General features: G+C 45.3%; 1 protein-coding gene across 1 annotated transcript in view; it reads right to left on the bottom strand.

The window, feature by feature from the left end:
• The window catches only part of Colgalt2 (collagen beta(1-O)galactosyltransferase 2), a 101,268-nt gene extending 95,214 nt beyond the window's left edge, over window positions 1–6,054 (bottom strand). Inside the window, exon 1 of the mRNA XM_015998554.3 lies at window positions 5,447–6,054. Within this exon, the coding sequence (XP_015854040.2) occupies window positions 5,447–5,718 (272 nt within the window). The 5' untranslated portion in view covers window positions 5,719–6,054. The remainder of the gene's footprint in view (window positions 1–5,446) is intronic.
• Window positions 6,055–12,618: the final 6,564 nt, after the last annotated feature.

Here is a 12,618-nt window from a genome sequence, read left to right as displayed (position 1 = left end):
CCAAGAAGGAAGCAACTGGTAAAAGCATCCTGTTGTGTTATATTTTGATCGCATTCTGACAACAAAGCTTACTTTGAATCAGAGGACAGAGCTAGACACTAGCTGACCAAAATTAACCATAGAGGTTTTGGAAGACTTGAGAGCAGATAGAGAGACAGGAAGCAATAGGGCAGGGCCTAGAGAGGATCTCAGTCCTTTTGGATGGAGGAAAGGAAGAGATAGGAGGTCACTGCTTGCTTCTCTAATCATTCAGGTTCTTACCCTGATATTTGACTCCCAATTTTTTATTGATAAAGAATAATTAGATAAACACATCAACACATCCCACTGAAAACATGGTCTAGGTTATAACTTAGAACACTGTAGAACCTTTGCAGACAAATAACCTTCTGGTGCCAGTCCAAAAGCTGGCATTTCCCAAGAGACTCTGTGGTAGAATGGGCATCTGGAGGCCAGCAGTCATTACACTGGTCACTGGCTATAATTCTTCTGAATGGAAGCTCTGGTCAATGCTCCTAGCTGTCTTGTCTCCTTGTTCTCTCCTTCTGGAAGACTTCCTTTCCAGGAGAATTCCTATTTATCCTTCAAAACTCAGTTCAAACTTACTATCAACGTCTCTAAAAGCCTTCGTGGTCACACATGCACGCCAACATGATTTAGAAATCTTTTCACCCCTCCCCCAGCCCCCTCAGCAACATCTATACCATACCAATCCATGTTACTATGTCCTATGAAAAAAGTAGTGTTTGGGGAACCACACTTTATTCAGTTTTATTATTTTATTTTATTATTTTATTTTTATAATTTTATAGATTAAATATTTATAATATTTTATTATTCAACTTTATTCAATTATATCTAATTGATTGGAAGTACTTAAGAATTAGAAGAGAATACTTTAAAATTGACTTTTTAAAACAGATTTAACATTTATTCATTTGTCCACGTCTCTGGGTATTTATGCCCACGTGTATGTGAGTGTCTGCAGAGGCCAGAAGGGAGCATTGGATCCCCTGGGACTAGAGTTTCTGGTGGTTGCCAACGGTCTGACATGGTGCTGTGGTGTATTATGTTCCCCAAAATATCGTGTACCCTAATAAACTTATCTGGGGTCAGAGAACAGAAAAGCCACTAGATACTTAGTTAGGCAGTGGTAGCACACGCCTTTAATCCTAGCATTCCAGAGGCAGAAATCCATGTGTTCAAGGATACAGCCAAGCCTGGTGACTCACGCCTTTAATCTCAGGGAGTGATGGCAGATAACAGAAAGGTATATAAGGCGTGAGGACCAGAAACTAGAAGCATTTGGTTGGTTAAGCTTTTAGGTTTTGAGCAGCACAGTTCAGCTGAGAGTCATTCAGATAAGGACACAGAGGCCTCCAGTCTGAGAAAACAAGACCAGCTGAGGATCCGGTGAGGTGAGGTAGCTGTGGCTTGTTCTGATTCTCTGATCTTCCAGTGTTCACCCCAATAACTGGCCCCCAGGTTTGATTTTATTAATAAGAACTTTTAAGATTCATGCTACGTGGTGCTGGGAACTGAACTCAAGTTTAGTCCTTTGTAAGAGCGGCAAATGCTCTTAACCACTGAGCCGTTATCTCTGATCCCCTAAGAACTGGCATTTTTGTTGTTATTTAAGGCATTATACAGAGCTTCTAAGATAGAACCAACCTTCTTAAGACAAGAGTCTCCAGAGACTAATGCAAAGATTGCTGATCTCCTCATCCAAGTCTTGGGCATCTTCCTCAGTCTTCTCATGCTGGCTGGGGTAGTTTGAAAGAAAATGGCTCCCAAAGGGAATAGCACTATTAGGAGGTGTGGCCTTGTTGGAGTAGGTGTGGTTTTGTTGGAGAAAGTGTGTCACTGTGGAGGAAGACTTCGAGGTCTCATATATGCTCCAGATACAGCCTAGTGTCTCACTTCCTGTTGCCTACAAGATGTAGGACTCTTAGCTGCTTTTCCAGTATCAAGTCTGCCTGCATGTTGCCATGTCCCACCATGATGATAATGGACGGAACTACTGAACTGTAAGGGAGCCCCAATTGAATGCTTTCCTTTATAAGTGTTCCCATAGTCATAGTGTTTTCTCCACAGCAATAGAAACCCTAAGACAGAAGTTGGTACCAGGAATGGGATATTGCTGTGATAAGCCTGACTATGTTTTTGTTTTGAGGAATTTCGACTTTGGTTCTTCAGGTTAGGAAAGCAGCAGAAGGCTTTAAGCACCGCTTAATGGGCCATACTAGTAGGAGCATGGAAGACAATGGTGCTGATAACAATTTGAAATGTTGGGGGTTGGCTCAAGACCTTTCATGGGAGAAGAATTTTAATATGTTGCCTTGAAATTGTTCTTTTGATATTGTTGTTCGAATCTTAGATGCCTTTTAATTAAAAAAAAAAAAAAAACACCCAGTGCCAGATATCAGGATGAAGGCTGAAAAATCAGAGAAGCAGAACAGCCAGCCACTAGTTCTTACCTCCACAAAATCCTCAGCCTAAAGAGAGTGAGTCCCTGTTTCCTCAGGCCTTATATACCTTTCTCTGCCCTGCCATATTACTTCCTGGGATTAAAGTTGTGTGTGCTTCCCAAGCAAAGGCATGAGATCTCAAGTGCTGGGATTAAAGGTGTGTGCAACCACTGCCTGACCTCTATGTCTAATCTAGCGGCTGGCTCTGTCCTTTGATCCTCAGGCAAGTTTATTATTAGGGTACACAATATATCACCACATGATATTTTGGTGAAGAATGTGGCTGTTTTTGGCCCTTGTCCAAAAAGTTTGCCTGAGGCTAAAGTGAAGAGTTTTGAATTAATTCTCTTGGCAGAGAAAAATCTCAAAACAGCCTAGTGTAGATTCTGTTGTGTGGTTACTAATGTTAATTCTAATGAAGATACATAATAAAAAGGACCAAGCTGAGCAAGGAAAAATATTTGAGGAGAAAAGGAGCACCAGGAAGTGGAATGCAACTAAGTCTTGTGTTCAAAGAGATAAACAGATTAAGAAATGGAATATAGGGAGAGGTGACCTCAGGGCAAGATCCCACCCAGTTAAATTTCCAATTTATGAAAAGGAATTAAAGAAAAGCCACTAGGTTGTAGTGGCATATGCCTTTAATCCCAGCACTGGGAAGGCAGAGGCTGGCAGATCTCTGAGGCCAGCCTGGTCTACAGAGCAAGTTCCAGAACAGCCAAGTTTAGGCAATGAAGGAAATCATCGAAAACAGATAGCTGGTGAAGATGTAATTAAAAGATCTCGGAGTTCAAGGCCAGTCTGGTCTACAGAGCAAGTTTCAGGACAGCCAAGTTTAGCCAGTGAAGAAACTATCAAAAACAGAAAATTGATGAAGATGTAATTGAATGAAGGGCCCACATTCCAGTCCCAGTAAACAGCAGAACTTGGCAGCTTTGGCCATGTGGTTCTGACTTTAGAGTCTAGGACAGAAGAAAGGTGTTATGGAACCTTCCTCTGCAACTACAGAAAGCCACTGAGGCCAGACATATGGCAGGGGTGTCCCTGAATGGAGGCTTAGAGAGGCTAACGTTGAAAAATCAACGTCTCTGGATTCTATAGCATGTGGTCCAAAACCACATATTAAGCTATTGAGAAACAACTTGGATATGCTAATTTGTATTTATAGGTGTCTGTAAATTTTGCTTTTCTCACGTTCCAAATCTTCCTACCTTCTAAAGAGCTGTACACTCTGTACACAAACTTGTGGGTCAGATTTGAGCTTTACTAGTTGTGGTGGCCAAAGTTCATTGCCAGCTGGATTAGATTTGGATCTAAAATCACCATGGGAAGACACTTGTGAGTGTGTCTATGAAGGGTATGTCTATGAAGAGTGTGTCTATGAAGATTGTGTCTATGAAGGGAGTGTGAAGAACTACCCTGACTAAACACAGTACTGTTCCATGATTGGTGGTCCTGGACAGAGTGAAAAGGAGATAACATCCATCCCTCTGCTTTCTGACTGTGGATACAATGGGACCTCACGCTCCTGCAGCCTAGCTTCCCTCCCCGTGACCCACACCCTGAAGTGTGATCTCTTCTTTCCTTACATTGCTTTGGTCAACACACCAGTTGTTAATTCTGTCTCAGTCTTCCCTTCTCTCCTTCCTAACTTCTGGTAAATACTATAAGGTTTAAAAAAAATTAAATAGCGCATAAAAAACCAAAACCATACGTAGAAGATTTCTTTTGCAAAAAGTCAGGAAGAGACTTGAGATTTGAAATTCTTCTGGCATGGAAGTGGTTAACACACACACACACACACACACACACACACACACACACACACACACACACACACACACGCCGGGTGCAAGCCTGGCTCACCAACATTCCCACTCTCTTTGCACACAACCCGCTCTTCTCCGTGGAAGCAGTCACGTCTGGCAGGGGGTACAGCGAAGCAGTGTGCCCACAGTGCTGTACTGTGTGCTTCTTGTTTGTTTTCTCACCTCGGTACCTCTCCTACCAGGTGCTGTTAGCCTGCCAATTCCTTCCTCCTCTCCCTGCCCATCTCTGCTTTAAGATGTGTCTTGTCTGGGACAGCTCCCTTCAAAAACCTTCCAGGGTGACCTGAGCTGTTATTTTCAGGGATGAGAGGCTTGTCTGCCAATCTGATCGCTAGTCTGGGGGAACTTTTACTTCTCTACAGACCACCAAGAGCTTCCCTGGTCAACTCTCCCACTAACGCTTGGATTTAAAAGTGTGGCACCCGGACTGAGGTCTACAGAAGCAAGGGGACAGACTTCCCGTGGTTTCCCCGTCCTAACCCACCACAAACACAAAAGAGACCAAGCTGACAAAACTTAGCTGTTTATCCGCCCCCAAAGCGGCTTCCTCGAGCCCCAGCAGAAACCCGGAGTACCTCACAGCAGTTTACATCTGCACCGGGAATGTGTCCCAGGAGGCTGAACAGGCAGGGACCTTCTGGAGCTCCCGAGGAAGACCGGCCCACAGCGTGGTGTGGTTGGAAAGACTCCAAACAAAGCGACATAATCTGCATCCCTGGGTTCAGATACCCCAGGGAAAACAGGAGCCAAGTTAAGCAGGGAGCGGGAGCCTAGCACCTGCAAGTCGGGGAGCCTCCCTCTGGATCTCTCCAGCCTCTGTGGACCCCTTTGCCAGCCCAAGTTAGTTCTGTGACTACGACTGGAGGCGACAGACACTCTCTCCCTTAACTTTGTAGCTTGAGAAGAAACTTCGAGAGTTGGAAGGGAGGGTTTGAAAGTCTCCCTAAGGAGGTCTCCTCAAGTCCCTTATGGTGAGGCAGAAGAGGGGAACGAGGAAAGTCAAGGCCACCAGATTCTCGCCCCTATGTTCCCAAACCTCCCTCCCGGTTCCACCACCCGCCCAGTCCAGGACCCACGCGAGCAGCGAGGGTACGTGCTCTCCAGGCTGCCCTCGACCTCCCGGTGGCCCGGGACCCCTAACCCGCTCACCAGATGGCCATCCTGCTCTTGGGGTAGTCCAGCCGCTCCAGGCAGCCGAGGAAGTGAGGCAGCGTGTGCGCGGCGTTGCGGGCGAGGACCACCACGAGCACCGTGGGGCTCTGCAGGGGAGACTCGGGGAACGCCACCGGTTCCTCTCCGTCCTCCTCCGAGTCGAGCTCGGCAGCGAAGCGCGCCCGGCAGCCGCGGCGGAGCAGGGCGGAGGACAGCAGCAGCAGCAGCAGCAGCGGCGCGCAGGCGACGGGGGCGCGGCGCGCAGCCATGTTCCGCGGCTGGCCGGAGGCGGCGATGCTGCCGGGGGCGCCGGGGATGCGGCTGGCCCCGGGACGGCGGGAGCGCGCACGGGCACCGACTTCTGCTGCTCGCGGGACGCGCCGCCGCCGCCCAGTCCCCCGGCCGGAGTCCTCCGCACACCGGCTCCCCGCCGCTCGCACTCGCCCCGCGCTCCGCCCCGGGCCGACGGACAGGTCGCCGCCGCCGTGAGCCTGTTCGTCCCGAGTTCCACGGAAAGTTCCCCTGGTCCCGGCTGCGCTTGTACAGCTGAGGTCTGCGGCTTCCTCCAGAGCCGTGAGGTGTGGCCCTGTCTGCCAATGGGCGTGTGTGTGTGTGTGTGTGTGTGTGTGTGTGTGTGTGTGTGTGTGTGTGTGTACATAACGGTACAACCCCAAGAAAATTTATTCTGCTTTTGCAAACCGCAGTCTGAAGTCCTTCATAGTGACGCGATGGATCCAGGGTTTCATAATGCACCTATTGACAGATTAGAGTTCTCAAATGGGACGTCTCCATAACCACCCAGGACTTCGAGAAACAATGTTATAACTTCCACAGAGGCAAAATGCTTGTGTTTCAGACACACAACTCCTGAAATTCTTTCTTGACGGAATAAACAGGAATCCTAACACCGAATTTGAAGACTTGGAGAATTTTAGACCTCAAATCAGAACCCTGAAAATAAAAGGTCCTAATGAACACTATTCTGGAGCCCCCCCTTTTCTTTCTTTCTTTCTCTCTTTCTTTCTTTCTCTCTCTCTCTCTCTCTTTCTCTCTCTCTCTCTCTCTCTCTCTCTCTCTCTCTCTCTCTCTCTCTCTCTCTCTCTCTCTCTCTCTCTCTCTCCTTCCAATAAAGGTTTCAGTAGGAACTCTGTAAACAGCTGGATTATCTCTCCAGCCCCAGGAGCCCCTTCCTAAGTGAGGAGGTGTGGAAGAAGAGATTCACATGCTCCCTCCCCCACAATGAACCAAACTGACAAGAGTAGAGAGATCCACACGTCAAAGGGAACAGAGAGGACAAAGGGCAGAAGAAAGGGTGACGGCAGACAACCAGCAATCAGCGGACAAAATGAAACCGCTCCGATTCTCAGCTAGAGATCATTTACTCTTGAAGATAACTCAGGGTCCAGTGTAACTGTGGCATGGGAAGCACAGCATTTGATCTGTGTGCAGGCTGAACTGCGGACCCCGGAAGTTCACCACCATCACTGCCGGGTCAGCCAGCCCTCAGCTCTGACGCATCATCTTTTTAGTGGTTGTGTTGCGCCTTCTCCACAACTCTCAGAAGGCCTCAACTCGCTCTTCTCAGCTCTCCGAACCTTCCACTGGTCCATTTGTAGCAGCTCCCTTGCCTCACTCTAAACCTTAGCCCCTTCTCACATCCTTTGAAGTATCTTATTATAAACATAGGTAGACATGGCGGCCAGGCTTCCCATCCCAACACTAAGGAAGCAGAGGTCATCTTAGCTCCATACTACAATCGAGTCTAATCTGGGCTATGCAAGACTTTGCTTCTCAAACAACAACGATAATAATTTTGTGGCCCTCTGTTGGTCAAGCCCCTTGAACGAGGAGTCAGCCCTGCCTTCCTCTGCTTTTCCCCCTCCCTTTCTGCCGCAGCCAAGTGTGACTTCGGCCAGCCCTCTCCACTGAGACCATGCTGGTACTTAGAAATGCACTCGGTGAACTCTTTTTGGCTCTCAGCTTTCCAGACCTCTTATGTAAGTTCCACCCCTTGTCATCTTCAGATTTTTACTCGTCTGCAAATCCCTTCCTGTCTTAGTTACTGTTGCATTGCTGTGAAGAGACGCCATGACCAAGGCAACACTTGCAAAAGGAAGCATTTATCTGGGAGCTTGTTTCCAGTTTCAGAGGTTTAGTCATTATCATCATGGTGGGGGCATGGTATCAGGCAGAAGTGGTGCTAGAGAAGTAGCTGAGAGCTACACCCTGATCTACAGTCAGAGAGAGAGAGAACCTCCGGCATGGGCTTCTGAAACCTCAAAGCCTGTCTCCAATGACACACTTCCTCCAACAAGGCCATGCCTACTCCAGCAAGGCCTCCTGATCCTTCTAATCCTTTCAAACAGTTCCACTCCCTGCTAACTAAGCATTCAAATATGCGAGCCTATGGGAGCCATTCATATTCAAACCACCACATCCCACTCCCTGGCCCCCATAGGCTTATAATAGCCGTATCATAATGCAAAGTGCACTTAGTCCAATTTAAAAGTCCCCATAATCTTCCACAGTCTCAAGACTGTTTAAAAGTCTGAAATTCAAAGTCTCTTCTGAGACTCAAAGCAACCTCTTAAACTGTAACACCCTGTAAAATCAATCCACATACTTCCAACATACAATGGCACAGAATATATATTGCCAATCCAAAAGGGAGCAAAGGGAGCATGATAAGGAAATACTGGATTTGAGCTAGACCTAAAACCAGCAAATTCTGTATCTCCAAGTCTGATGTCAAAGTGCTCTTTAGATCTCCAATTCTCCAGCTTTGTTGAGAGTATAACATACTTCTCTCACTTGGGCTGGCTCCACATCCGGTCGGCAGCTCTCCTTGGCAGGCATCCCGTGATCTCCAGCATCTTGGGGTCTCACGGGGCAGCCTCACTCGATGGCCTCTCTGAGCCTCCACACAGTTACATCCCTCACACACTCCTGGCCTTGGCAGTTTTCCTTAGCCATGGAGGAAGATTCCACCTGCTCCATCATGTATTCTTGACTCTAAAGCCACAGTCAAGTGGCCGAAGCTGCCAAGTTCTGATATTTGATGGGAAGGGACCTGGCCCCCTTGTCATATTACAGTTGCATCAGCTTTCTGTTGTTGATGGTTCCCCTTTACTGCTTAAGCTTTTCTTTAATTCCTTTGCACAAGTCGAAAGCTGAGCTGGGTGGGGTTTTGTCCTGGGGTCACTATTCCCTTTATTCCATTTAGCATCAGACTTTTCTTTAAATTTATCTCCTTGAGCCCTAGGACTTCTATATTACATTTCCTGGTGTCCCTTTTCTCCTCAAACTATATATTTTATATTTTTCCTTGCTCTGCTTGCTCCTTTTCATTATAGACTTGCATGAGAGTGATTACTAATATCCACAGGAAATAGTCAATACTAGACTATCTTGAAATCTCTGCCAATGCCATTAGTCCAAAACTCTTCAATTTGACCTCAGCAAGATTTTTTTTTTTGGACAAAGGCAAAAATTCTTTGGCAAAATATTGTAAGAATGGTCTCTAGGCTACTTACTAATATTTCCCCCCTTTGAAACTTCTTGAGCCAGGTCATCATTATTTACATTGCTGTCACCATCCTCCACGCTCCTACTAGGATGGCCCAGTAATCCCTGCTTAAAATGTTCAACCATTTTTCCAGTCCAAAGTCTCAGAGTCTCCCATAGTCTTCCAACAAACAGCATGGTCAGGCCCAACACATCAATACCCCACTCCTGGTACCAGTTTCTGTCTCCCATATGTTCTCCATTTCACCCGGTCCATGTAGCCTGCAGGGCAATTTCATTCTCAGAATCTTGTCTCCTTCCCTAACCCTTCTCTGTGGTGTTTATACTTAAATAACTAATGGGTAAAAAATCTACTCTGCCCCCTCCTCCTATAGTACTATCCTCACTCTCAGAGGTTTACCAGCTTGTAGAAGACACTAAGTAAAACATCTACTATGTTCCAGCTACAGCAGACACAGGTGAGGTCAAAGGGGGGTAGTGATAGGTACCTTTTAGAAGGATTCTGTAGCACAAATTGTTGGAGGGTCTTATTAATAAAAAACAATCCTGAAGCTAGGTATTGGGGTGAATGCTGGAAGATCAGAGAAGCAGAGCAAGCCTCAGCCACCTCACCTTGCCAATTCCTCAGCTGATCCTGTTTCCTCAGACTGGAAGCCTCTGTGTTCTCATCTGAATGGATCTCAGCTAAACTGTTGCTCAAACACTTAAGCTTAACCAGCTCTAGTTCCTGGTCCTCACGCCTTATATACCTTTCTGCTTTCTGCCATCACTTCCTGAGATTAAAGGCGTGCGTCACTATGCCTGGCTGTTTGCTGTGTGGCTTTGAACTCACTCACAGAACTCCAGATGGATCTCTGCCTCCCAAGTGATAGGATAAAAGGTGTGTGTGCCACCATTTTCTGGCTTCTATGTCTATCTAGTGGCTGTTCTGTCCTCTGACCCCAGATAAGTTTATTAGGATGCACAATATATTGGGGGACAAAATATATCACCACAAGGTTCTTCTTTCTTTTCTTTCACGGCCAATGTCCACTCAACTTTTAAAACTAAAATCCCTCTACTTTAAGGAATACTTGGTCATTTGTTTATCTTACTATAAACCAAGTGAGTTCAAACTAAGACACCATATTACCTTCTCGTTTCCTCCTGTTACTCAAGAGCTTGTCTTAGCTCTTTTTATCCCCCCAATGAATGTGGAGGTTGGAGATTGATTGACAGCAGCTGTCTGTTTCAGTTGCTTTCCCCTGAACACAGAATTTGCTCCTTCTTCTAGTCTGGCTGCCCAGCAAGCCTTTCAGCCCCCATCACTGGGATTCCAGCTACATCCCGCTCTTCCAGCTTTTATATGGGTGCTGAGGACCCAGACTCAGGGCCTCCTGCTTGGACAGCAAGCATCTTACTAACAGAGCCATCTCTCCAGTCCCTGGAATCATGTTAATATCATGTTTCCAGTTTGCATGTGTGTAGTGTGGGTTGATAGTCAGCTTTCTTTAGAGAGGTTGAAAACGCACTTTGGAAGCAGACGGTGACTGAAGCGCTAGAGGTGAGGTGTTTGGAGAGCTATGACTTGATTCTGATGCTTTTTCAAAGCCAGCTGTTCTTTTAGCCTATATAGCTACATCTCTTTACAAAAGAACCAAGCTACCATCCCTTTGAGCGCTGTAAAGTATTTATTAAACACAAGCTATAGTACAAACTAAACTATAATCCCCAAAACAGTGTGCTAATTTCGACATTATTAATTAAGTGAGTGCCTAGCACCTGCCTTGGGAAGCAGATAATTGCTACCAACATGAAGCCCACTGTGTGTCCCTTCTTGTCACATGCTTGACTCTTCTCCCCAGGGATGAGCAGACTGAGCTTCAGGTTACTCAGTGTCTTTATTTTGTTTGGAATGCTTTTTCCTGGGATTAATTTTATGTGTCAGCACAGCTAGGCCAGGGTGCCCTATTATGTAGTTCAAACCATATAGAGACTGCTATGAAGCAGTTTTTCTTTTAGACATGATTAACCATCAATTCAGTAAACTTTAAGCTAAGCATATTTCTCTTTGTATTGTGGCTAAGCCTCATTCAATCTGTTAGAGGCCTCAAGGGGGAAGGATGGGATTCCAAAACAAGGAAGAAGCTATGCTCCCAGACTGCCTTTGGATTCAAGGATGTAACATCACCTCTTTCCTGGGTTTCCTCCCAGCCTGTCCAAACCCGCCCTGCAGATTTGAGACTTTTTAAGCCCCTCTGATCACATGGCACATCCTCCCTCCAATTTGTAAGCAAGAGCAGAGATGGGATGTTTGGAGGACTATAAATTGATTTTGATAACTTTTCATATTTACAAACCAGTTACTATTTCAGCACGCATATGTGCACCTCTTTATCTACAGAATTGCCCATTTGCGCTGTTTCTCCATCTGGTTTTAAACTCAGATTCCTCCGGCTTCAGCTTCCCAAGTGCTGGGAGTACACACACATCCAGTTCAAATTCTGTTCAGTGCAGACTTCCTTAAGCAGGTTACTCCATATTTTATGGCAAGAAAAATCTTAAATTCTTTGGATCCTTTATGTCTACTTTTCAGAAACAGTTCATCAACTATTAGGAAAATCTCTGTTGGGCTCTTGATTGGGGTTGATAGACTCTACAGATCAATTTTAAAAACATTTCTTTCTTTATGATATTGAACCTTTCCAGGTGCATGGTCTTTCTATCCATGTATTTAAACCTTGTCTGATGATCTCTAAAAACCTCAGTAATGTCATTCAAAAACATTTTGCTTGTTTTTTATCCTAGAAACCTTATTTTGTTGTTTTGTTCTATATGTAAATAGCCCTTAAAATGAAATATATTATATCCTAATTTCGTTGATGGAGGCTTTGGATTGTAGTGGGCAGCCATTCCAGCTTTGATCTGGAAGGTTCCAACCCCCATTGAGGCTTCGGTAACTGTCACGCCTACAAGGCGGGGCCAAGAGGAGGGGGTTGGAACTTCCAGATCAAAGCTGAAATGGCTACCCACTACATTGGATTGCACTTGTATGAAAAGAATCAGAGACGTGTATTTGGTTTATTCTAGATATGTTTGTACTTGCTGGAGGTTTCTCTCATATATGTTCTTGCATAAGGGTAGGAAAATATCATAGCTTTGTAAATATTTTACTAGAATTAATATTTCACCTACTCTTGAGACAAGAGAATAAACAGTCATATGGTTTGTATTAGTATATATTTGTGTACTATATATACCCATATATGAAGAGTTAATGAGAAAAGACTGATCTAGAATGCTAGCTATTTTAAGGGGTTGCTGTCTTACACAGTGTTGTGTAAAAGCCCTATCTTCTTTGTCTTCAACACTCTGCCTCACAATTTAGTGTTGCCTTTTTCCCTCGAGACTAACTAAATATCCCTGCATAGATATTACTGATTCTTTTTTTGTAGGAATAAAACGGTCTGGCTCAAATACCTACCAGGGAAACCAGCGCATCAGGTGCCAGATGACTCAGAAGGTAATATTCAGAAGGGACTCGTATTCCCTGCTACTTACTTATCTTGAGTTTTTCTTCTAAGCCCTTCAGTACTCTAATCTAATGAATTGTTGAAGCATTTACAAATGGAAAATTCCTGTAGACCATCAGAGCTGAAACTCTA

Source organism: Peromyscus maniculatus, chromosome 11, assembly GCF_049852395.1.
Source record: "Peromyscus maniculatus bairdii isolate BWxNUB_F1_BW_parent chromosome 11, HU_Pman_BW_mat_3.1, whole genome shotgun sequence".
Lineage (NCBI taxonomy): Eukaryota > Metazoa > Chordata > Mammalia > Rodentia > Cricetidae > Peromyscus > Peromyscus maniculatus.
The sequence above is the reverse complement of the archived record's forward strand: the minus strand, read 5'-3'. Positions and strand labels throughout refer to the sequence as shown.